Source organism: Megalops cyprinoides, chromosome 15, assembly GCF_013368585.1.
Source record: "Megalops cyprinoides isolate fMegCyp1 chromosome 15, fMegCyp1.pri, whole genome shotgun sequence".
In the NCBI taxonomy this organism is placed as follows: Eukaryota; Metazoa; Chordata; class Actinopteri; order Elopiformes; family Megalopidae; genus Megalops; species Megalops cyprinoides.
Genome location: NC_050597.1, coordinates 30,229,057 through 30,254,829, shown reverse-complemented (window position 1 = coordinate 30,254,829; position 25,773 = coordinate 30,229,057). Strand labels below are relative to the sequence as shown.

Sequence of the window (25,773 nt, the reverse complement as noted above, 5' to 3'; positions counted from 1 at the left end):
CTTCAATGTACATAAACTTTTATGAGCACAACTGTGCAGCATTAAGTACTGCAGCACTACAGTCTCTGGCTGAGAAAGAAGAGTTGCACGCTATCCCTGCATGGGGCGTCAGTTAACCAGCACCGTAGCCCTTGAGGATCCATAGCAAAAGTCTCTCTTGCACATAAATATAAAATAGATTCTCTGTGCAGCATGCAACATTTTTGCAGATTTTCTCTTCTTTTTTTTTCTTGCAGGTTTTCTTGTCCTAAGAGATGCCACCTGGGTCTGGCTCCGGTGCAGCAGGTACATCGGCCGTGGTGTCCGCCGTGTCCTCAGCGTCCACCTTGTCCATCACCGGCTCCTCCTCCTCCTCCTCCTCCCCCTGATCCTCTGTCCCCACGCTCTCCTGGCTGCTGGTCACTCTATCCTCAGGGAGGGGCTGCCAGTAATCGTGCAGTTTCCCCTGTGGGATAACGACAGGAAGATTCAAGCTTTTCACTGGCCACATGGTGCCGCCTGCATTTTTCAGTGGCCTGTCTGACCTCATTACATGTCAGCAAAACCATCCTCCTACAGGTCCCATTATGTGTCCCATTCATGGGCACAGACCTCCGCTACTTTCTGGGGCCAACCTGAAGATGAACCTTTTTATACAGTGGACCCTTTTACAAAGATCCAATAATCACTAACAGAGTTCATCTTAAAATGAAGAATAATAAAATATTTAAAAACATTATGTATGTACAATTTGGTTCACTTGTCCACATATATAACATGAATACAAGAACTGACTTCTCTGAATGAGTGTAATCAGAAAGCTTTTTCAAAACCAGGTAGTAGGAGGACAACTGCCCCTCGCTGCCCCCTCCCACCCTAACTACCCCAGACAAAGGGTTTTACCTGTCATATTCTTACCAGCCTGCCCCAAAAACACAATATACACACACTCATTGGATCTCCTTCTCAAAACAACCAGCAATTTCAAACAACCAGTGATAACAAAAAAAAAAAAATGCAGTGACGAAACCGGAGACGTTTACCACGATTAACTGCTATGAAGCGAAACTGCTTTACCACAGCACAAATTAGTGAACAAATTAATTAATCAAACAATCTGATCAAACAATTCCAGCACAGTACCTGCAGAGGCCTGGACTTGGAGAGGAGCACCTGCCATTTGGTGTAGATCCTGGCAACAAAGTCCTTTACCTGCAAGGACAGACGGCCATTAGAATGCCACACAGCCTGTGTGAGGAACAGCTGGGCCACTGCTGCTCACCGCATGAGGGCCGCCAGCGTAGTTCACAGCAGCGAGAACCAACCTCCGAGTGCCAAAACGATACATGAATACTTTGGCCACTTGACTGGAGAGGCCCTAGGCCTCAATAATTACAGTATTTTGTAAATACAGGTGACTGAAGCAGGTTCCAAAAAACAAAAATCACCTTTGAGTACACCTTGCTTTTGCTTTCTTTGTGAACTGATCGATTCTGTATTAGAGGCAGTCCTCTGTCAATGAGAATCACTCGTACCAGAGGTAAAGCTGTGTAAGTCAGACAAAGATCTTTTAAACATGCCTGCTCTCTGACCAGGAGCGGAGTTTTAAGGGAGGAATCATTCTCTCATGGCAATTCATGGTCACCAGTAACTTACTTTCTCCCATGCAGAGCAAGCTGGAAAATTTGTAAGTTGGCACTGTAATACATTTGTACTGACATAATCAGAGAGGTCAAACATTTTCCATGACCTCAACAGGGGGTAAGATCTGAGATACTTCAACACCACCCCCCTGCACCAGTGCTTAACACAACGACCACACGGAGTATCAGTACTCCTCAGGGCGCATACTTACCTTGCTTCTGTAGAGACATTTGTCACTCTCCCGAATGTCACATTTGATGTGCTTTTCCAGTTCGGCGGAAAGCAGCTGCAGCTGCTCCTAAAGAAGGAAGGGGGTAACCACAAAAACATTTAAATTTAACATGTCCCCCACCTCCCAATACGCAATATTCAACATTTCACTGGCTGTAGAGTGGAACTGTTCTTATGCACTGCTGTGATGAACTGATGCTTTCTTATGTGGTACGCCAATGCTATCTTTTCCATTATTATTTTCCAGAAGTCTGTCAACTACCTTCGCCCATGGTCAAGGAATAATTTTTCCAGTTTTTTCTCCAAACAGGCCTGGGTTTTCTGGTTTTTTTGATATATACAATACCAGTGAACACACACCTGATTAAGGCAATTGGAAACATGCATTCAAAGACATTTTGATGAAAAGACTTATGTTTAAATGCTTGCAATTTGTTTCTTAAACAAATATAAACAATGAAAATGATGCCTATGTATGGATGTAAGCATCTTTTGGCTATTTTAAATTATCTAAAATATAAGATCACTTTTCATTTACTTAACACTTCCATAGCAATTAGCAATCCATTAGCAATTCCATTTGTACTATTTCATAGTTTTGATGTCTTTACTATTATTCTCAAATGTGGAAAATAGTAAAAATAAAGAAAGAAAGGTGTGTCCAAACTTTTGACTGGTACTGTATATCTAACAAGTCAAACATTTGTGTACAATCAATTCAGCATTGGTTAGCTGTCAATTCCTGATTTACACACTAAACAACAAGCGTATAACCAACTTGTTAATGGAATTTAATGTTTGAGAAGTGGAGAGTAACATGTAAAGTACCAGTCAAAAGTTTGCATTTAAGCATAAGTCTTTTGATCAAAATGTCTTTGAATGCATGTTTCCAATTGCCTTAATCGGGTAGGTCCTTCACTGGTACTGTATGTACAGGACATATGTACAGCTGTATGTATGGTGCTTTGCGACAATCCTGACTGTAAAAGGGCACTGTAACATAATTCGATTGATGGATTGATTGATCCCATTTCTTGGCGGCACTAGGGACAGCAAAATGCTGTATTGCACTGAATCACTCCCACTGAACTAACATGTCTAATATTAAACACTGAGCAACACTAAACACAGAAAACCCAGAAATATCACAGAAAAACCCCCTTCTATGGGTCTTGGAAGACACTGTGTTACTGTCCTTTTTTTCGACATAGTGAAATAACCCATTATTCAGATCTGAGAGGCACCAGTGTCTTAGTTCATAGTCTACAGTTGCTTTCTGTCAAGCTCTTAACACTAAGGCTATGTTCCACTAACCAGCACAATGTAAGCAGAAACAAAGCTGCAAAAGAGGGAAAAGCTAAAAAGAGTTGTTCAATCAGAGCTCTGCAAGAAAATGTCTAAATACTAACATACATAGCACAATTGGAGACTACTGTTGCCACACACTGTGAGTGAATATGGTAGATCTATATCACAAACCAGAACTCTGTCCTCATTAAATGTATTCATTGGTTTTGCAAAGTGGTTGTTTTATAGGAACTTGTCTGTGACTGTTCATTGTATTTAACAAGTGAAAAGCATGTATATAATTACCTTTTGGTTTGAGGGAAAAGGCTCAAAATTTGATGCCTCGTTTACCAAAGCCAAGAGGCTATAGCAGAGGTAATAAGCCTAGGAGAGATCAACAATCACAGAGCACAATGCATCAGTTTAAAAAAATTTAAGACAAAATGACAAGTCTAATTAAATGCTATATACTACAGTCAATACTAATCTTTGACTCTGTAGCATCCTCGCTATCTATCAACTAAGCTATTCATCACACTACAAGCGCAAATTAAGGCCATCATCACGGGTGTTCCTTTGCACAGCTATCACGGGTTTACTTTATATTCAATGTACACATCTGTTAGGAGCTCAGACCGAAGTTAATGGTGTTGAGGAAAAAAACATTCCCAACATATAGCAGACAGTGAAGCTCAGGAAAAGCTTTTAGTGTGCCGTAACTGGCCCTTGCAATGGATGATCCAGAAGCCATGGATGTCTTTTAAACTACTTTTTCTTTTAATTGAAATTTGGGTTGACAGTGAACCATTATAATTGTAACTGCAGGTCACAGCTAAACCACCCAAGGGGGTAGGGGAGCCCTCTCATAGCAATGGTGCTGGCAAATTAATTTGGGTGACCGTTCATCATTATAATTTTAACTGCAGTTCACATATTGCCCAGGGAGATTGGGGGAGGGGTTGGGGGAGAGCCCTTTCAAAGTAAGGATGCTAGCAAATTAGCAGCAACCCAGAGCTCAGAAAATTCTGGAGGAAATGTACCCACATATTGGTGATGTAGCACCTTTCACAGTGAGCAGGCATAGTAGGTCCCTCAGTTGTGACATTTTAAAGGAGAAGGTTGTCATTTCAACAAAATAATGATGAGAGCTGGCATCAGGGTAGCATAGTGGTGAGGAGCAGGGCTTGTAACTGAGAGGTTGCTGGTTCAATTCCTCAAGGTAAGGTATTTAACCCACAATTGCCTCAGTAAATATTCAGCTGTACAAATGGACAACATGTAAAACTAACTTATGTAAGTCACTCTGGATAGGAGCGTCTGCTAATTGACAATATTGTAAAAATGTAACTCGCTAGTTAGACAGTCACAAGGTTACCCCTACAGCACAACTCAGGGCTAGAGCATATGGCTCCCGTTCTGAGTGCTACTCATTCTGACCTGCTGGTCCTGAGAGAGAGAGCGGTCTTCCTCTTCACCGCGACGCTCAGCATTCCTCCCAGAGAAGAAGGCTGACAGCAGGGATGATGGCCTCATGCGGGGCAGGTATCGCCGCAGAGATGAGAGCTGAACACAAGAAAGGGTGTGAGTGATTGCTACGCTCCTGTTCCATGGTTCAACTGTATCTAACAGTCACTGTATCTCAGTCAACTGTATCTAAGTCACATGAGAGTAACTGCTATGCTCCCCTTATATTGTCCAACTATGTCTAACAATGAGTTCAGATGTGAGTGACCGCTATCCTCCCCATCTACGATTAAACTGCACCTAACAACATGGTCAGACGTTTGATTTTGAACACATTAAGAGGGTGAGTGACTGCCCCCACTAACCCCTCTTTCTATGGTTCAACAGCTTTTAAACACACAGTGACACTTTCAGAAGGGCAGAGTTCTGAAAACATGTTTTTATGTGAAGAATTTTTAAAGAAAACCAGACAAAAAAGCCTGCAATTTACAATCATACCTGAAATTCAGTATTTGTGGGCTTGTATGTGCACCTGTGATTTAACAGTTTGGAGATTATTGACATGCTGAGATGTTTCCTGAGTTGCCTGGAAATAAGAAAAAGGTAAGCAGTTCAACAGGTGACCTCAGATACAAAGTACTCCAGCCAATCATAAAAAAGAAGCCATTCTACTGAACTGAAATCCACAACTGCCCGTTTTCAAGGGCTCCCGAGGGGCTCAGTGCAGGTTACTCAAGAGAAGCCATGACTATACCCCACACAGTACTAACTGTGCTATAGTGTACTGGGCAACTTGCAGTGTGGAAAAGAGTTGCTGTTAGCATGTGAGCGTATGGGGAGAACTGCAATCACTATGCCCAGTGCTTCTGTGAGCATTCTAGGGATGTCGCTTAGTTATGAGATGAGTGTGCAATCAGATTCTCAAAACCGGGGTGGCAAAATAGGATAAAAGTGCATTGGGAAAAACATTTTCATCCCAATCTTTCTCAAACAAACCACCAACACTCACCTTCCACGTTTGTGGTCCGGCAGCAGCTGGACCAGGCGGCGAAGGTTGTGGTGATCCTCTGTCAGGTCAGTCAACGCCAGGCAAATACAAGGCAGCTGGAAATCAAATCACAAAAAAACGAAATCACACATGTTTGCTCCATTGAGAAAGACGTACCACTGCTAGACGGCGATCTGCTACATCACAATCTCAGCCACAACACTGCAGATGAAACATCACTCATTTAGTGTAAGGATGCAGAGCTGTCAAAGGCTTCACTGTAAGGATATTCACCATGTCAATCTACCCCTGGACAGATATCAAAATTGGAAGATCACTTCCTTTCCTTATCTGCCTTTAACTCAAACGCTATGTTCTATATACAGATTAGATATTCAGCTCTGTGCGTTCACAAGTCTGTTTGCACTCCTTCAAATAATCATGGCAGCAGTGTGGTGTAGTGGTAAGGAGCAGGACTTGTAACTGAAAGGTTGCTGGTTCGATTTCCCACTGGACCACTGTTGCTATACCAGTGACGGCTGGTGGTTGTAAAAGTAGGGGAGGAAGGAAGGTGCGTTAGTGAGGGCATATGCAGGCATGTAAAAACCCAGAGACATTTTAAGCAGCAGTAAGGAGTTTTGGTCTACAACTACTGTAGTGAAATAACTACCTAAAAGACATACAAAATACAAAAACGGCACAGTAAGCACTGATAAAAGCTTGCTAGCATTCTAATTGGTGTCTTTTTGGGATATAGTTGGCAATGTTGTGCTGTGAAAGCAGTTCTTACATTTTCAAGGGGTGGTCTGACCACAGAACTATATAGTGCATAGCCTGGGTGGCTAGTGGGAATGACAGTTGTGTTCTGTCCTTCACATGACCATATACTATAAAAATGAATTTGAAGATGACACCAATGGAGCTGCGTCTCATTCCTGCTTGATTTAGCTTTTAACTGAGGTGGCTATTGCTGAAGTCAAATCATTTTGGGTGGTTTTAGACATGCCGGCAAACACTGATGAAGACTGCAAACGCTCTGCAAGTAAATCGTCATATTATGCAATCACCTCTGCTAGCTCTCTATAGTTTCCCTTGTTGTCTGAACTGGCCCCCTCGATATGCCCCCTGAATGCCAACTCTTGCATGCCCAGATGAGCAGTGGCATCAACCAGGCTCTTCAGCGTATCTCTATTACGACGCACTTTCGCATTGTGTTGCGCTGTTTGCAACCGTACACCCTCATCCACAACTTGATCGATTGGCATCCTGCCCAGCAGTTTCAATCTAACTGCAGCACCAACGTGGTCTTTACATTTATCGTGGCGTTTTGTTGCCATATCCAAATTCTTTATATCACTAAATCCCTGAACAGACCATATTTGAGATTTCCCCATTAGCAGGCAAGGCCAGCAATACAGAAGGTTGTTCGTTAGGCTGCCAGTGAGCCATGCGTATTTCTCATACCATGTGGTCTTGAACACACTAACTTTACCATTTGGTTTGGTAATCTCGATTTTTGGAACTGGTCTCCCTGCCGCTTTGACCCCAACCTTCTCACTGCAGTCCAACGAGTGAAATGGTGTATTTAATCAAACATGGACAATGTCCGCTGTTTCCATTGTGGCTTTATTAGCAAACAACAAAGCTAGCTTCAAACAGAAAAAACTTCTCGACTAAACACGACAATTCTTATCCTTGCTGTATGACTAATGATACAAGACAAGATTCTTGCAGGATATCATTGATAACCCCCTCCCTCAAAACTCTGATTGGGTTTTCACCAGCACAGTCAGGTCCGCTGATTGGTTCATTAATATTAGGCGCTAAATCCAGAGCCTCTGGCTAGACCCGCCCAAAGGGAGGTTCGTCCTCCCTTAGTGCCATTCACCCTCATGTTAAAAGCCAGGACTCATGAGCTGCTGGGGTAACAACTGTTTATAATGGACACCAATGAGAGGCTTGGGGAGGTCAGACCTCCATTTTTAATTGCAGTAGGGGGTGTCGGTATTTTGACACAGGGAGATGATTTTTGTGACTTGTAATATTATCAGTATTTTAACAGATGAATCTGTCAAATTTACATTTATTTACATTTAATTATTTCTCTTGGAAGTTTCTTTTTCTCTGAAATTTTAGGGAGGATGGTCCTCCCTTTCCTCAATGGACGAGCCTCCTCTATGCTGTACCCTTGAGCAAGGTACTTAACCCAGTCGCCTCAGTCAATCTCCAGCTGTATAAATGGATAAAACTGTAGGTTGCTGCGGATAAGATAATCAGTTAAATGATAATTTAATGTAATGTATAAAACATCAGAGATGTTTTATATATGGGCTAGATATTCAGCGCCTTGTGATGTAAGGTACTACTATGACTCCTTGTCACAGATGTCAGCATGCCTGTCTGGCATCACTTCCTGGATGTCTATCCACCAACTTTACCCTAAATTGTCCATAACAGGCAGTCTCTTGCTGAAAAATATGACACTGCTGGCCCTTTCCCAGAACTCTCCATCTCCCTCCATACTCACTCTGAACTACACCTACTGCAGATGTTAATAAGGGACTAAGCTGTAATGTGTGTGTAAGTATGTATATACAGTGCTGCTTGAAGGTTTGTGAATCATACAGATATGGTCATTGTTTCTGTATAAAATATTAAACTTATAAATCATGATTTAAACGGCAATTTATAACAAGAACATTCCAAATAAAAAACATAAATGTGTATATATATATATATATATATATATACATACACATATACATACACACACACACACACTTTCATTGTTTATTTAACAAAAATGGTAATTGTAACAAAAACTCAGAATTAATGCATGCAACATGTGAGAACCTCTTCAGTCAATGGCTTGTGGCACCTCCATTAGCAGCAATAACTTTGAGTAAACCTCTCCTAAAGCCACTAATCAGTCTCTGACATCTGCTTCAAGGGATTTTTGCACACTCCTCCTGACAGATCTCAGCCAGTTGAGTGAGGTTTTAGTGGAGTCTGGCATGAACTGTCCGCTTCAGGTCCTGCCACAGCATCTCAGCTGGATTTAGGTCAGGACTTTGACATGGCCAAACCAAAATACAAATCTTCTTTCTCCCGAGCCATTCTTTGGTACATTTGCTTGAATGCTTTTGGTCTTTGTCTTGTTGGAAGACCCATTTTCGGCCAAGCTTTAGCTCCTTGACTGATGGCATGAGGTTCTCTTCAAGAATCTCCTAGTTTACCTCAGAAATTGTGACTCCCTTAATGATGTGGAGTCATCCACATTCAGTGGAGGAAAAGCAGCCCCACATTTCCACCACCATGCTTGACTGTTGGGATATGGTTCTTTTGGTGGTAGGCAGTGTTGGATTTTCACCAAACAAAGCGATTTTGATTGCGACCAAAAAGGTCAATTTTGGACTCATCTGTCCAGAGAATGGACTTCCAGAAACGTCCAGGTTTGTCCTGGTGGTCTCTGGCAAACTTAAGACGGGCAGTTTGGATCTTTTTCAACAGCAGAGGTTTCATCCTGGCAACCCTCCCATGAATGCCGTTCCGATTCAATGTTCTTCCCATTGTTTAAGCATGCACAATTACCCGAGATGACACAATCATGTTTGGGTTGGCTTTTACCTAATTTATTATTTTTCTTGTGGCTCTTGGGGATATTTTGGAAGGGCGTCCACTTCTAGGCCGAGTTGCAGTCATGTTAAATGCTCTCCATTTGTAAATTATTTGCCAAACAGATCTTTCTGAGATGATTGTAATAGCCTCGCCAAGACTGATGTGCTCTCACTACCCTCTTCCTGATGTCCTGCGAGATCTTCCTTCCTCTTGGCGTGTTTACATTCAGCTGTATGGGTAACACCAAACTGACCAGGTTTCTTCTCTCTTTATCAGGGTCCCGCCCAAATTCTTTCCTAAAGATCTCTCCTTTGATTGGTTAATTTGGTGCCCAATTACTTACTCACCTGATTCTACTTACCTACTTGATTTAACCAATGCAACTTGGGGTCCACTAACTTTTTCAGATGCACTAATTCCATTATAATTTTGTTTTTCTACCACAGGCATGATTTCCTCTAAACGAACATTTGAAATTGGAAAACATAAACCTGTTATGTCAGATAAAAGACTGGTTCTTCTTAAATAAACATTTCATGGCAAAAACTAAAAAAAACTATACCTGCACAAGGGGTTCACATAGTTTCAACCAGCACTGTATATGTTTAGAGACATATTGTGTTAAAGGGCAAAAAAAAGACCTAATTTTCATATTTTTTACAGAAATTCTGAAATAGTTTGACAGAGCCATTTATAGGCTTTAAAACAATATCAAATCTCCTATCTTTATCAGTGATGCATATACGGATATCTTATGGGAAGGTGGCAGGTCTAAAATGGGTCAACTCTGAGCGCTCCCATCTCCTAGACAGTTGATCATTCAGGTCCGGAAATAGTTGAATCATTTCTCCCAATGGTAATATGGTCATTTTTGGTGAGATCAAAGAGACGAGAGTGACAGGCAACTGATTATGAAATGATTTTTCACTCATTCAGACACTGGTCCAGGCCCTGTAGCTCTCCAGTCAGCTACATCTCCAAGCCAGGCCTCCCGTCATAATCTGCCCCCCTCCCAATCACATACAACTCCATGGACCTTCCCTTTACATTACACTGCAGTCGCTTAGCAGATGCTCTTATCAGGAATGACCTAAATAAATAGTTTACAATGTTCCCATGTTACCCAGTCTGGTATTTACAGTTTAAGTGCCTTGCCCAGGGACACAACAGCGGTGGCCCACCTGGGAATCAAACTGGCAACCTTTTGGTTACAGTCCTATTTCTTAACCCCTCACTGCCACTTGCAATCGTTGGCAGTGCAAGGCACTTCTCTTCCACTAGAGGGTGCCATCTCTCCCCTCTTGCCTCACAATAGGGGCCTCATCTACCAGTGATTGGGTTTGATCGCATTCTTTATTCAAAAATCTCAACAAAATAAGGCTCATTTTTATCATGTTTTTTCCACCTATGTGCACACGCACACACACACACACACACACATACGCGCACACACGCGCCCACACACACACACACACACACACAGCCCGCTGGGCACGGATGCGGCACTTGCCTGAGTGTCCCAGTCCCTGACGCTGGTGACCAGGTGGTGCAGCAGCAGGTGCAGGTCCTCCACGGGCAGCAGCCGCAGGTGCGTCTCCAGGCTGAGCCGGCACACCAGCGTCAGCAGCAGCAACAGCTCGCGGTCGCTGTAGGCCCGCGGGCAGAGTGCGGCGCACAGAGCCAGGTACTGCCACACAACGCGCAGAGAGACAGAGAGGTGGCGTTCAGTCCGCCAGAGAAACAAGCTTACGCGTGTGTGTGTGTGTGCACGTGCATGTATATATGTATGTGCAAAATCTCATTTGTGTACGTATCAGTGTCCTTCAGTAGCACAGTTTGACCTCATTCATGCCAAACATCCTGTTCTTATTCACAGTGTCGTACTTATTCACATTATCCTATTCACTGCATTATCCTATTCATAGCATTCTATTCTTACGTTAATGAATTCAAATGGAGCAAGTGTTCATTCTGTGTTGGATTTATCTGAATGGAGTAACCTCATACTGTTGTGACTGGCTATTGTGTTAATAACCAATTATTTTCATATCAAGGGTAGGTTGACCATTACAATACATACAATCTTAATGCATGGGAGGAGCCATGTAAATTAAGTTACTATTATTAGAGATGGGGGCAAAATACAAAATGAGCATGCGCCAAGGTCAGAACAGCCTTGTTTAAATGTTCTTAGATTAATTAAAAAAAAAAAAAAAAAGGCCAAGTAAAAAAGTCTTTCGCCAAAAAAAAAAAGGACTTTCACCACTGGCCATATGTGTTCATTCACTGCTACCCTGCCACATTCAATCATCCTCTGTGAAAACCTGCCTGCCAAACATTCAGACAGCTCCCACAGCACCATCCTCACTCTGCCTGCTTTCCATACGAGCACACTCTCCAGGTAAGGTAACCTCACCTTGATGACGTTCTCAAAGTTGTGCTCTGGAAAAGAGCCACTCTTGTGCTCGCCTCTGCCCACACCGTCCTCTGAGCAGTTTATGCCTTGCCTGGTACACAAGGGAGAGAATTACAAGACCCTTGATGATGACATCATTTGCACAAATGAGACCCTTGATGATGACATCATATGCACAAATAAGTAAATGTATCTGACACACAGTAGAGATAACAATGAAAAATGCACAGGCAACTGCTACTGAAGAGCAATGCTTACACATCAACCTGACATCAACTTGTCACCTTTCAGGCCTAATACTCACAAAATGTCCCCTTCAGTGAAGGGGGGCTGGAGTGCTTCCAGGGGGAAGAGGGTGACGAAGGGGACCCCCATGTTGAGGAAGACGAGGGTGATGTCCTGAACGCTGGGCGTCCACACCTCAAACTTTCTGCTCTTGTTCAGGACTAAATAAGGACCAGATGAAGAGACAACATACAGCCTATGTGTCTCAACTTGCATCCCATTTCAAGTTTATTCATTTTATTTATTTATTAGTTTATCTGTACAAACTGACACAAAATTACAAATTTACATATACAAATGCATTATCAGATGTAGTCCACATGTGCAGCCAAAGCTCATTTCCAAAACCAGTCCCTTGCAATAAAACATTCACTGACTTATGACCTTGATTAACACTAAAAAAATGGTAATCATAAAGTAAACCTCTCAAAAGATTGGTCTGCATTCAAGAGCTAGACAACAACAAATCACTGTTTGTGTCCTTGGTATACAGGCGACCCTCACCATTGGTGCAGGGTATGTTCTAAGGTTCCCCATGAATGGGGAGATCTGCAAGTACTAAAATGACAGCATAATACAGATTAGGGCTGGGCGATATGGACCAAAAATCATATCTCGGTATTTTTAGGCTGAATGGCGATACACAATATATATCTCCGTATTTTCTACGAAGTGGCCTAAATGTTCAGCCCTTTTATTAAATTTTATTAAATTTTATTCAAGCACTTTTATTAAAACACTGTGCTCTAAATAAAACGCAAAGACATGGTTTCCTTCCCTGTTTGAAAATATACAGCTCCAAAACATGTAAATGAAAATTTTTCAATAGCCTATATTAAATAAAAATAGGCCTATCTCTGAGAATGCTCCTTCAGTTGTTTTCAACAACAGACTGAATGACAGACTGATTAAAACAGAGTACAATTACAGGTCTTCCTCTCCTGCTTAACAAAACACACAGCTGTGCAAATAACAGTAAAAATGTAAACAGAACAAATAACAGGCCTAACCTGTTTGAAAATATACAGCTACACAATATATCAACATGTAAATGAAAAAAATATACAAAATAAAGATTCTATATTAAATAAAAATGGGTTTATGTTGGTAGCACTTTCTAAGGTATTTTCGACTATCGAAATACGCTACCTGTAGTTTTATATTGGTTGCACTTTCTGATAAAGTAATTTAGACTACCAGAACATTCTACAGTTATATTCTGGTAGTCTTTTCTGATAAGGTTTAGAATATCAAAATATGCTACTTAAAGTCTGGTATTGATTAGAGTGTGTTGATGGACAAACGAGCCTACAAATTTGCATGTCAGCTAAACTAGACTGTCGAAACACATACAGTTTACGTGATGGATAAATTGTAAGTGAGCCATGCCTATTATTAAAGTTTATTTGACAGCATTTTCAAAATTGCTGTTGGATGAATTAATGAAAACAATAATGTAATTAGCTTAGAACCATTTCCTGACCTTTCTGGCTTCTAAGGTAGCACAACCTACTTGTGGGTAGCATTCCCCGATAGGGTAGCAAAGATCGATAGATATGACTATCAATCTATGCTATGGTAGGACATTTCGATAAGGTAGGACAAATCGACAGAAGACTCAGTTTTCGCACAAAAGCAGAGGGAGAGTGGGGGCGGGGTTGCGTGGAGAATGTGAGAGAAGAGATGCAAACACTGGCACGGCTTTACGGAAGAAACGGGTTACATCAAACTATATCGATATAAACGGTATTGTCTCATCCTATATCTCGTTTGAAAATATATCGATATACCTTAAAAATCGATATACCGCCCAGCCCTAATACAGATCTCTATAATGTAAAGGGGGCTTGTTCCTCACACAAAGCTACCACATTTTCAGGATAACACCTGCGCAATCATGCAATACAGAGGTGGTTAATTTATATATTTTCTGTTATAATATAATGTTACAAACAAGTGTAATATATAATGTAATGTAATTGAGATATATGGTAGTGTACATACTCAATGACCTCCCATAGTTTTCTAGGCTTTCTAGTTACAGATTAACACAACCTGGTCCAACACTGTTGCTCATATAAGTTGGATGGATATACTTCACTTCTCTTCTACTGGAAGTTGCTCTGGCTAAGAGCGTCTGCAAAATGAATGTAATTTAATGTAACGTAATGTACAGTGTGTAAAATAAATGCGAGACAGTGGGGGATACCATGATGCCCTGCTGCACAGGAACAGGGAAGGCCTACATGGGGCGAGCATTTAAAACAGCACAAATCTGCAAAGGGCCTACCTATCTGTTCAGCAGCGATTAGAGCAATGTCCTTCAGCGAGCGTAGGATCTGTGTGGATATCCTTCGGTCCGGGTGCACTGACATCATCTGCCAGGAGGTAAACAAAGCAGTGCTAAATCAATGCTGCAGTGTGTGTGTGTGTGTGTGTGTGTGTGTGTGTGTGTGTGTGAGTGTGATTGTGTGAGCATGTGTGTGTATATGTGCATGTGGGTTCACGGAGCCCTGGGGGGTTACCTGGAAGAGCCAGCGGGTCACTGAGGGGTGACAGGGTGAGCAGCGGAACGCCTTGAGCAGCAGCCCTGAGCTGATCAGGTAGAGCAGCTCGTCTGGCCTGGCCCTGAGGAAGGAGAGCAGAGTGCCTGAGAGAGTGTTTCACCCCACACCAGCGCATGAACACCCCCCCCCCCCCCCCCCCCCCCCACACACACACACACACACACACACACACACACACACACACACACACACACACACACACACACACACACACCCCACACGCCAACCCGCTGCAGGCTGCAGGCTGCACGCTGCACGCGCACATGCACATGCACATGCACAGGAAATGCGAATGCCACGGGGTTATTCAACCTGCTGCAAACGTCTGGAAATGAGCTGCCACTGCCACTGTGCTTGTTCGGAATGAGAGAAACCAACATTTAGCTTATCTAGATGAACCAGTAAAAATGCACTGTTCCGTGGAACAAAGCTACTTGTTTCCATACTGTTTGCATCAGTTAAGGCTGAAATTTCTTGACTGCCTGAATGTTCAAGGAAGCATTGTCGGTTTTTCTACTGGCACAACATGATGAATGGAAGATGATGTGCAAATGGCCGTTTCTGCAGTTTCACAGCATGCAGATATGCTGAAAAAGTGTTCCAATCCAGAGTGAAAGTGGGCAGAACTCTGCAGAGGTGATCTCACTGCTCAGCTACGCATGAGTGAAGGAAGTCAGGAAAGACACCCTGCAACCCAACAGTCTGACACCAAGCATGTAAGACCACATCCTTTTTACCAGGCGCACACTCAACAACTGGCTTTAGATAGCGTATACGCCCTTCCTGAACGGGGCAATTTCAAACGCGAATTAAGATTTTCAGATTCATTGCAGAAATGTACGAAAAAAATGTAATTACAGACTTATGAAAAAGACCTAATAAGTACTGATCTCTGCAACTGATTAATAATCCTGGTTATGTTGCTATAGCAAAGTTGCCTGAGTGACAGGCTGAATAATTAGTAACCTCTTTAACTTTGTAATTCTGCATTCTCTCATTGTGGCAGCGCTGTGTGGGTGATAGCCTGCGCGATTAGGTCAGTAACTCTGAGGTCTCTTACTGTAGCAGGGTCGTCTGGGCGCTGTTCTGTGGGGTCACGCTACACTTCCTGAGGTCCAGGCTGTGCTGACTGAAGAGCCGGCCAAAGCTGGAAAGCACAAACACCTCCTCTCCCGGGTGCACATCTGGGATGGCGCTGGACACGATTGAATACCTCTGCAGGATCGCCCTGGAAATTGGGGGGGGGGGGGGGGTTAAGTCGCTCACAGTTCACTCGGCCTTCCGATCAGTTAAAAGAGCTAACAGCTCGTTGCTCTGAATGTTGCGAGCGCGCCTCGGCCGCTCTGTCGCTGACAGCGGGCCGGAGGGGGCCGTCTCGAGGGGGGGGGGCGTCGGGATGCGGCGCTCACCTGTGCTCGTGCGACATGTCATCGGGCACGTTCCCCTCGCTGTCCTCCTCCTCCTTGGCCAGTTTCAGCAGGTCCTCCTTGCAGGACACCAGCAGCTTCATCTCGGCCTCCTTCAGCCTGCGGAGCAACATGCACAGCAGCAGAGAGGGACAGTAGGGCATGGTACGGTACACAGAGCGCTCCCATCACAGGTCAGCCAAATACGCAACAGTTACAAAATACCATATAAAATAATCCATAATCCAAGCCTCACCGGTCGCCCTTCCTTTGCAAATCACACTCTGATGCCAAAGATTTTAATAGGAGATGATCTGGTGTTATTAGTCATAATAAGGTGAAAAGCAATTTTTCTTTCATAGGAGGGCACTTGGAGTCGCTACCACATTATACCATGTACCATATTCCCATACAAAAAATCATGATAATATACTTCAGAAAATATATGTGTAGCAGTATATTTATATGTGAATTGTTGCTATTTTGGTATATAGCAATATCTTGCATTACTGTATTTTAAATGTGTTTGCAATATGTTCTTGGGTTGAATATATTTCTGAGCACATTACAATACATTTCACTTCCGAATGGGTTGTGAAAGCTTAAGACGTGTTCATTCACAGTCACCTCTGGTTCTGCTCCTTCTCTTTCAGCATTTGCTCCAGGGTGTTCTTGTAGTTCACCGGTTTGCTTTTGCCCGTCACAGGCTGAAACGCAAAGAAAATGGCACAAAGACTGATGAGCACATTCAATAAAGATGAAGACTGATCTTATGGCGACTGCCCACAACACGCAAACCCATCAGCAAATTCTGCCAAGAAACATCACTGTTCTGGGGAAAACAGTAACAACTGACATTAAGTCACAACAAAAGGCGTGTTTCCATTGGAACGGGGCCAGGGTAGTTTTACGGGGCCGGGGCCGGGGCCGGTGGCGCATGTCTCCATTGGCCAGGGCCGGCCCGCAACGAGAGTTTTCAGGAACCTTTACGGGGCTGAGGCAAGACCCTGCCTTGGGGTAGGTACTTCACGCGGTCCCAAAAAAGTGCTGAGTGGGGCGTGGTGTTGACTCACACTGACTGGATATGCTGTAGGCGGGCGATGACGTTAACACAACAAGACGTCGAGAAGCGCCATTTTTAAATCTCAAAACAAGCCATTTCCTAGTTCCTAGCACACCTGTACCTGTGTGTATTTAAACTCAGAGCACTATTACCACTGTAATGCGAACCAGACGAAGAGCAAGGTGAAACACGCTGTTCACAGTTCTGTCAGTCACTTTTCAAATAAAACAAAGATCTACTGACCCAGAATGGGCTGTCCTATTTTCTGTATAGAGTGTGCGACAGTCAGCTTTCAAGTTGGTTGGCTTTTTAAATTTTAGTCAACATCACCATCTCATACACAGTGATCAAGGTTTTTTTCCTCTTTATAGCATTTCGTGATTCTTCTGTTGATTTTAGTAGAAAGACATAAAATCTGGAATCCGGATGGTCTGGAATTGTATATGACAACTAGGGGTTGACGGATTATCTGGTCGTTAGATAATCAGGGCCAATATTTGCAAATTGAAACATTCAAAGAAATTTACCCTAAAGCACAGCCCTTCTGAATTACAATCGTCATTTAAGCAACCATTCACGAAATTAAACTTCAGCTTGTTTGCGGTTGCGCTGTATGTCGGAACCTCGCGGCAAAGCTGAAAATACCTGTTTGCCGCTTTGATGCTTCTTCATTTGGCCTCATCATCATCATCGAAGTCGAGCTATTAAAATAAAAATGTGCAGCACACAGTTTGCTAACTTTATCACAGTCCTTCCACACGGTACCCTGCTTTTGTATGAGCTGTCCATTTTTCACATAAAAAATGACTTATGAGCAAATGGGCTCCTAGAATCTCCCCGCAGATTCACAAAAAGTGTGGATGGACAGGCTAGTTTTAAGGTTTGATATTTCATACTTTATGACGAAAATGCAGCTGAAATGATCTATCAATGCACTTTATTTCTTACGCAATGATTGCCATCATTCATCCGTCCAAAGTCATCATTGAATGATTCTGGAATAGTGATAGGCATCTGTTGCATAGCCAAAATAAGATAACCATAGAGAAATTTACCCACAACGTCAATATTAGCCCCCTTTTAGTAGGCCCTGTCTCTCTCTCGTACACCGTCTCATTCGAACGCGCACACCCTCGCACACACGCTGCAGCTCAAATGTGACCCTCACAGATAATCTGTAATACCAAGTGTGGTCATTTCAGTTATTGTAATTTTTAGTTTATTTTAATGTCTGAGAAAGAATTTTCATTTGATCTTTTTGCTCTTTGTTTAACTTTATGCCTGAAAACATGACTAAGTAAAGAGGGTTTGTAATTAAGTCCATGTTGTCACAGACTATTTCTTTTCACACCAGGAAAAAAACATGTTAAAAGCATTCAAATATCGGCCTGAAATATCAGTTATTTGTCACAGGTAATCATTATCGTATCGGCCTTGAAAAAAACATATCAGTCGACGCCTAATGACAACATATGGATGGAGATGGGACTGAAGGGTACGTGGTATGTGTGTGTGTGTAGGGGGTGGGGTGGGTTGCTGAAGGAGGCATGCTCACGTGTGGCTTGTGGTCAGGCGTGCTGGGCTCTGAGAAGGCCTCCTTTTTGGGCGTGGCTGGGGGGTGGATGCTTCGGCTTAAGATCTCCTGCAGGGAGAGCAGTGGCTCATCTTCACTTTCGCTGTCACTGCTGCTGCTGACCTCAAGGTCCCCCAGGCTCAGCTCCAGGTCCCCGTCCCCCCCAGCACTAGGCCGTCTGTCCGGGGGTGGGCAGTGTCCCTGCGGACTCCCTTTAAAGCCGAACACACTCTTACCGGGGTCATCTGTACCCGCTGCTAACCTGACTGTGGAGGAGGAAGGGTTTTCTGGGTCCTGAGAAAAGGGAAACGGTATGTCTGCTTTAGTGGGAGAAACCGCGCCCAATGACGTGTCCATATTGGCTGGTGAGGGTTTCTCTTCTCTCTCCGATTGGTCCATGCGGGAGCCCAGCCTGGGGGGGCTGTTCACAGAGCCCACATCCAGCTGTCTCCGGGCTCGCCGCTCTGGGGGCAGCGAGTGGGGCGCCTGACCACATGGGGCATCCCTTGACTCCTCTCTGTGGGGAAGGGGGCTCTGCTGAGCAGGGCTCCCGAAGGAGAGCTTAAGGTTCTCCTTCACCTCCCTGCTAGCCACCAGGCCCCGGTCGTGGGCGAGGCGCGGCCTCAGGGGCCCGGCAGGGACGGGCAGCAAGCCATCAGCATGTAACCTCAGAGGGTCATCTTTGGGGGCGAGCCCCTCTTCTGGGTTCCACCTGACCCCATCGCTAGACCTTGATGGGGTGTGCTGGACTAGGGGTGAGGCCAGCTTGCGTTCAATGCCACTGGAGGCCAATCCCAAGCCCTCAGAGCAAGGCCTTTTCCCCCCTCTCCTGTCCTCCAGCTGGTCCCCCTTCCTCTTCACAGAGCTGTAACCCAGCACTGGGCTACTGCCCCCTGCTGGGGAAGACACAGAAGCACAGTCGCACAGGTCAGGTCAAACCTCTTAAAAGGCTACACTGACAATATCATTTATAATGAAGCATTTCATTGACCTTTTATGAAGATTACTCCCAGCTCAAAATCTCAAAATAACATATACAAAAAACAACTGAACCATTTTCATAATAGCCACCAATGCACTCGAAAGCAAAAAAGAAACGCAATGCAGGCTTTCGTAAAGTGAACAAGTCCTTTACCACTAAATAGATTTTACTGTAAACATTGGTTCAATATGCTGTAAGTATCACACAAGTTTTCATTTTTACCTGGGGCAGTCCCCAGAGAAGGCAGCAGCCTCTTGGATTCATAAAATCCATTCACCTGTACACGAAAAATGCACATCATTTACATACATCCCAAATCTAAAAATATGCCACCCTTTCAACCACACAATTTACATACTTTAAAAACCTGTTTTTTAATTCATTACACCTTTCACTACTGATTGTCTTTGTCCTGAAACAGCAGCTGATGAGAAAAAACATAAGTGCTATGAATGTGTGTTCAGAACTGATTATCAATTTTATGACACTTTTACCCCCCTACACTTACAACTCTTATCATTAGATGATTTACTTGCTTAACATACATCCTAACTGCCAGGCAACTAGCAAAACCTACATAAACCCCAGCACCGTTCTGAATCTATTCCAGTTAAATATCTTATTCAAAGGTATTTCAAACAGCAGCACCCCAGCTGTATTAATACACTGCAAAGGCCCACTGGCCACACTGCCTCATCTGTGCAGCCAGGTTTGTACATTCCTCAGTGTAAAACAACCCTGATTTGTATTCTTGTGTGACAGATATCTGCAATGACCATCACAGACTGTTACTATGTGAGATCCCAGGGAAGAGCAGCATTTCCTGTTCTCTAGGGATGATGCCCAGAAAACCCTGCCTAGTTACCGGGCTGTGAGGCGAGGCTGGGCCATGACTGGTTGCTTCGTGACTCTCCTTCAACTTCCCCTCCCTTTTTCCAAAGCTGTCCGGGCTCCCAGGTCTCTTGTGCAGAGTGGAGTATGGGGTGTTGTGGGGACCGGCTTTGGGGGGCATCTTTGGGGGTAAGGAATTCCTCCTCTGCTGGGAGGGGACATCCCTGTGAAGGGCGTCACTTTCCTCCTGAAAGATAATGACACCCCACCGCGATCAGAACCCTGATGACATCACAACATCTATTACCTTTGCATCTGCCAAGTAGTTGGTGCCACATCATTACCAGCACACCTTTCAGGCATCACCTTTCACCTTCCCTAGCACTTCACTGGCTTGGTGCAGTGTCCGGCCAGAATCAGAGACTGCCATGTGTATTCGGTCGGTTAGTTAGTTGGTGGCGAGTACTCAAACTCTGCATCCTCGCCTGTGCCATACCATTTGCATATGTACAGCACACATCCCATATCAAAAGCACTGCAGCAGCGATATGAGTGGTTTGTGGCTGGTTAAACTTCATTCTAAAATGTGACTGGCTGGCAAGTGGAAAAAAACCACACTGCTGTTGTAGAGAAGCAGATAAAGCTTCTGTAAGAATCTTAGTTTGCCTGCAATATTCTCATTTCTTACAGGGACATATATTCACAACAAACATTTCTTAGAAAAACAGCCTACACATCCCATTTCATATATCAGTTTTAAGATAGCTGTATATCATAGAAAATACAGTTAATATCATAGAATTTTGTTGTTAGACTGATCACATTCTTGATTTAGTACTATTAATGTAAATAGTTAACAAAGGCTAGCTAAAATGAAATCACTGCTATTACAAACTTATTAGCAAAAACTCAGTTCACTGGAACAAATTAGTAATCAGGTCTGACACAGATCTGCACTTCAGCTGTCTTAAAACACCATTCATGAAACACAAACAAGAAAAACACAGCCCTCCAATGTGAGTAACTTTAAATGGTCAACATTTACCTGCAGGCTCCTCCTCAAGCCCATCTCCCTGAGAACAGCACCCTCTCTGGACAGAGGGGGCACTGCTTTGGCACAGACGGGCGAAGCAGAGTTGTCCTTGCGGTCCTTGTGGGAGGGGACAGGGGCTGAGTGGTATGGGACTCTCTTAACAAGCACCCTGGGGGTGGGGACACCGTCCCGGGCCTCTCCTCCAACAAAACCTAGGCCTGGGGGGCTCGGGATGGGCACCCGGCCCTTTGGCTCCATTTCGGGGGTTCTGAGGGGCAGAGCCCGTTTGGTGGGGGGGTTTAGCAGCTTCTGGAGGCTTCCAGGCTTCACTGGCGTCTCCCGGGAGGAAGGTGCCGGTGCAGGGAGCGCCGTGTGGCCGCCATCGATGCTGAGATGTCGAGGTTTACTCAGGGGGGTGACCCGTTTCACTGCGAAATACCGAAAGACACAAGAACCCCTTCACTACACAACTCAAAGGCAGCATGAGAAAAAAAAAAAAGCACAAAGCTTGACGGGGCTGCATTTTAAGGACCTGAGACTTTGAATCCCTGAAAAGACCTGGGGCAAGCGAGCTCTGCCTCTGCTACGTTGGTAATATTTCTAGTTTTTGTTTCATCCAAACTCTTAATCTGAGAATTAGGTCAGGTTTTTACCAAGCAGATACCAACCAATCCTATTATGTGCTTCAGGGCGCGAATGGAATGAAAACCAGGAACAGCACGAGTATTGCAGGAGCAGGGTGGCCCGAATCCCCTGCGTTAGGGCAAGCGGTCAAGCCTGAAGTGGTGGAAGACCGAGGCAAGCCAAGAGGAGAGGTAATGAGGAGCAAGAGAGCCAGTGGCACAGAGGCCACATGTGAAAAGTGTTGCTGCCCAGCTCAAAGTGTTGCTGCCCAAAATCCCCCCACCCCACCCCGCTAGCAGGCTGCACGTGGGAGGCGAGCAGCATGAGCTGCATCTCTCTCTCTCTCTCTCTCTCTCTCGCTCACCCGCCGAGGAGAAGTACTGCCTGAGGTTATTCATCATTCTATCATGGCAGGAGAGGGGGCCGTCCGGCGTGGGTCGCGCCTCCTGAGCGGCAGCGGCCTGGCGAGGCACCTGCATGACGCGGGATGGGTTTACGATTCTTCATGCTCAGTCATGCTCACAATCACAGCACGGCACAGAAGGGCAAAGAAAGGGGGAGGGGCGGTTCTGGCCCATGCAAATCCGCACCCACCCAAAGGGGTGCGGGCGCCATGCTCCGTGGAGCTGAGTCGTGGGCAGGCTTCTGTTACACCTCCACCCCAAGCGAGGAGCCTTATCTAAACTGCTTAAGCACAGCTCCAGGTGCACATGTGGGCTCCAGACATTAAGGTGAAAGTGTTTGTTCTATGAGTCACCTAGTATAATGATGTCAGAACCTGAGGGGGTTTTCTGGGTTAAGCTAAACCTGTTCTTGTAAAATTATAAAACTGCCTTCAAGACTGTCGACACAAAGATACAGTACAGACCTGCATGGCTTTTTGGTGTGAAGATGTCTGCAATGGCACGATTCCTGGCAAGAGAAGGAGACACAGCTGCCTTTAACACACACTGTATCAACACTCCTGCAAGATAACAAACTAGTCTCAACATATTAATTAGGACACAGCAAAGGGTGGGAAGGAGGAAAAAATGGAGGAAGAGCTACAGAGGGGGGAGGCTCACTGGGGGACACAAGTGAAATAACAGTTAATTTCTGTTCGTTGAAAAATATTTGTATTACGGCGTTGTTTCTTTAAGCCTGACAATAAAGATGTCCTCCAAAAAGAACGGAAGTGGTAACAAATATCAATAAGACCAAAAACAAAGGGGAAAATGGCTCTAGGGTCAAACTGCTGAGATGGATAGAGAACCGCTACAGACGAAGAGAAAGTCCTTTTCCCAAAATGAACAGTCACACAAATTTCTACTGAATGGTTGTCTTCGTAAGCGTGACGGAGTACTTCTGTAGTCTTACAGCTATTCATCAGATAGCGTGCTACCAACAACCGCTGTGTTGGGAAAACTCATGCAAAAAAATGACATGAAAAATCTGAATCACCTTTCACGAACAACGAGTTTTGTATGGCAGTTTTTTTCTTGTCGAATATGCAAAGTATTAGAAAGAAGCCACCTTCGAAACCACGCTGAACTGAGTTAAGTCTCCAAGCAGCATTTTAGTTAGCTAGCTCGGTAAAACAAGACCAAATTCAAGCGATATAGCTGATATCTAAACATTATATTACCTGTCAATACCACGCGCGTAGCATTTAAACAACGATGACCTAGCCATATAGCTGAAAAGACGCGCCTTGCTCTTCACACAAGATCATTTCAAGATTATGGTAAGGGCAATTTCTTCTGATTTCTTCGCATAGCTAGTTACCACATGTAGAAGACGTTTAGCTAGCTAACGTTGGATATGTTAAACTCACGGCATGGGGTTCTCAAAACCGTTCGGGTTCTCATAAAATAACATTGACCAACAAGGTTAACCAACAGGAACGGAAGGTATACCATCCAGAGTTATAGTTGTAACTGCATATAAAGCTGTTATAGTCGTACAAGGCTTTCATACCTTTTAATTGTTGCTTGTTTTGTACACAACGTCATGAAACTAGCGTTAGCTAAACATAAAATGTCTGTGACTGAGGTCAGCAAATGGGAAATTATAAAATTATTGTTTACCAACTGTGCAGTCTGCGATCTGTACACCTGGTTGACGATTTCAGCACCTCTTGTGAAGAATCTAGGTGAAGCATTTTTTGAAACCTAGTAACGTTAGCTGGCTAAATGACTAATCCGTTATCCATCATCAACCCAATATAATGCATACTGGCTTTGCAACTGACACTCACTAATACCCGGCAGGTGATCCATCTCACCCACTGATCTAAGAGTCCAGAGTATCTTATGTTAGCTAGCGTGTGTCCTTCTGGTTTTTCTTTTCATCTGTAAGTTAGCCAATGTCTAACATACTGAATGATTTGCCCATTTCTCCAGACGCTTAAACCCTGAGAAGGTGCCACCAGAGCAGCAATTTACAAACACTGGGAAACGCATACAGTACTGTGTCTGAGATCACAGCAATCCCGCTAAAACATGCTTGCGCTACTGACCAACTACTGAGTAAACCAGGAAAAGGAAAAGCACCCAAGCACTAAGCCAAATGATCAAATGATCAACTCGTTATGAACTCCGGAAGCTGCTGAATAACAAACTGATCATTTGAATCAGCTGTGTTGGAGCGGGGAGAGATCTAAAACATGCAGGACATGTGGCTCTCCAGGAGAGGGTTGGCCACCCTTGCACTAAACAGTCTGGCTAGCTGGGATAAGTTCGCCGGGCATTCATAACTTAGTTATGAATGTTAGCTATACTTTACACGCAGAAGAACAACAAACTAGCTAGATTCTAACTAATCTACTGGCTAGCAATCTAATTTGTAAAATCTTCGTTAAAATGCACCCTCGCTAGTTTACGTCACTTGCTAATGACAGGAAGAATACATGCTCGCTAGCAAGACAGGCATATGACAGCTAACGTTATAGATGTCTAGCATTAGTTAGCTAACTGGTTTAAAAGTGCACGGCTAACATTAGCTAGATTAACTGTTCTCTTTCGCATGTCAAGTAAAACTGGCAATATAGCTTAATCGCTTGGCAGCATCAAACGATCACACAAATACTCGGCGAGTTGCAATCGCAGCTAGAAAACTGGTCGGCTAGTGTTTACAATGCCACGCACAGCTAACTATTGCTAACTATAAGAGACTATGCGAACTAGAAAGCATTCTTTAGGTGAAACTTGTTTCTTACTTTCCATTTTCTTCGAAGGTCCTGTCTTTCATTGTTAAACGACACGTTTTGTCTCTTTGCCTCGACAGAAACTTGTTTCTGTTTGGTTTTTCTCCCGCCAGCACATATCACAAGTTTCCGCGGCCGCCATTATTTTTAGGGCTGGAAGGTTGCGCCAACTGAGTGATGCATTGTGGTACATGTAGTCTTTAGTTTTATAACCGCATTTGTTTGTTTGTTTGTTTGTTGACGTTGTTGTTATTTATTTATACATTTAACGCTCTTATCCGACACAGAAGGGCGGCAATGACATAATACATTAAATAACTATTTACACCGACAGTAATACCAACAGTAGTGTGGGTTCTGGGTAGCCACTTTCACAGTGAAAGAAAGAAAGATAGAAAGCTATCTAGCTGGAAAAATGACCTTTAAACACATACTGCCAAACAAGTATCTTTAAAAGCTTATTTACATCATACTTTATTTACCCGTTTAATATTGCTGTATAGAGAGGTTTTAGAAGTTATTAGACCTATATAAGAATAAGTAAAATGTGATTCATATTAGAGAGAAAAACAGCATTATATAATACATAGGATTTAAT

General features: G+C 43.8%; 1 protein-coding gene across 1 annotated transcript; it reads right to left on the bottom strand.

Annotated features, from left to right (window-relative positions):
- Nucleotides 1–237: 237 nt before the first annotated feature.
- On the bottom strand, nucleotides 238–25,317 carry slf2 (SMC5-SMC6 complex localization factor 2). The gene is made up of 22 exons (XM_036547309.1): nucleotides 25,188–25,317; nucleotides 22,860–22,903; nucleotides 22,356–22,464; nucleotides 21,380–21,795; nucleotides 20,369–20,581; nucleotides 19,726–19,780; nucleotides 18,504–19,417; nucleotides 16,513–16,592; nucleotides 15,889–16,005; nucleotides 15,540–15,707; nucleotides 14,438–14,540; nucleotides 14,203–14,290; nucleotides 11,932–12,073; nucleotides 11,628–11,718; nucleotides 10,722–10,898; nucleotides 5,615–5,709; nucleotides 5,104–5,191; nucleotides 4,579–4,704; nucleotides 3,448–3,525; nucleotides 1,835–1,921; nucleotides 1,123–1,191; nucleotides 238–445 (listed from the first exon to the last, which is right to left on the bottom strand). The coding sequence occupies exons 1-22, from the start codon at nucleotides 25,192–25,194 to the stop codon at nucleotides 248–250; spliced, it is 3,465 nt and encodes a 1,154-aa protein (XP_036403202.1). The 5' UTR covers nucleotides 25,195–25,317; the 3' UTR covers nucleotides 238–247.
- Between the last annotated feature and the right edge of the window lie 456 nt (nucleotides 25,318–25,773).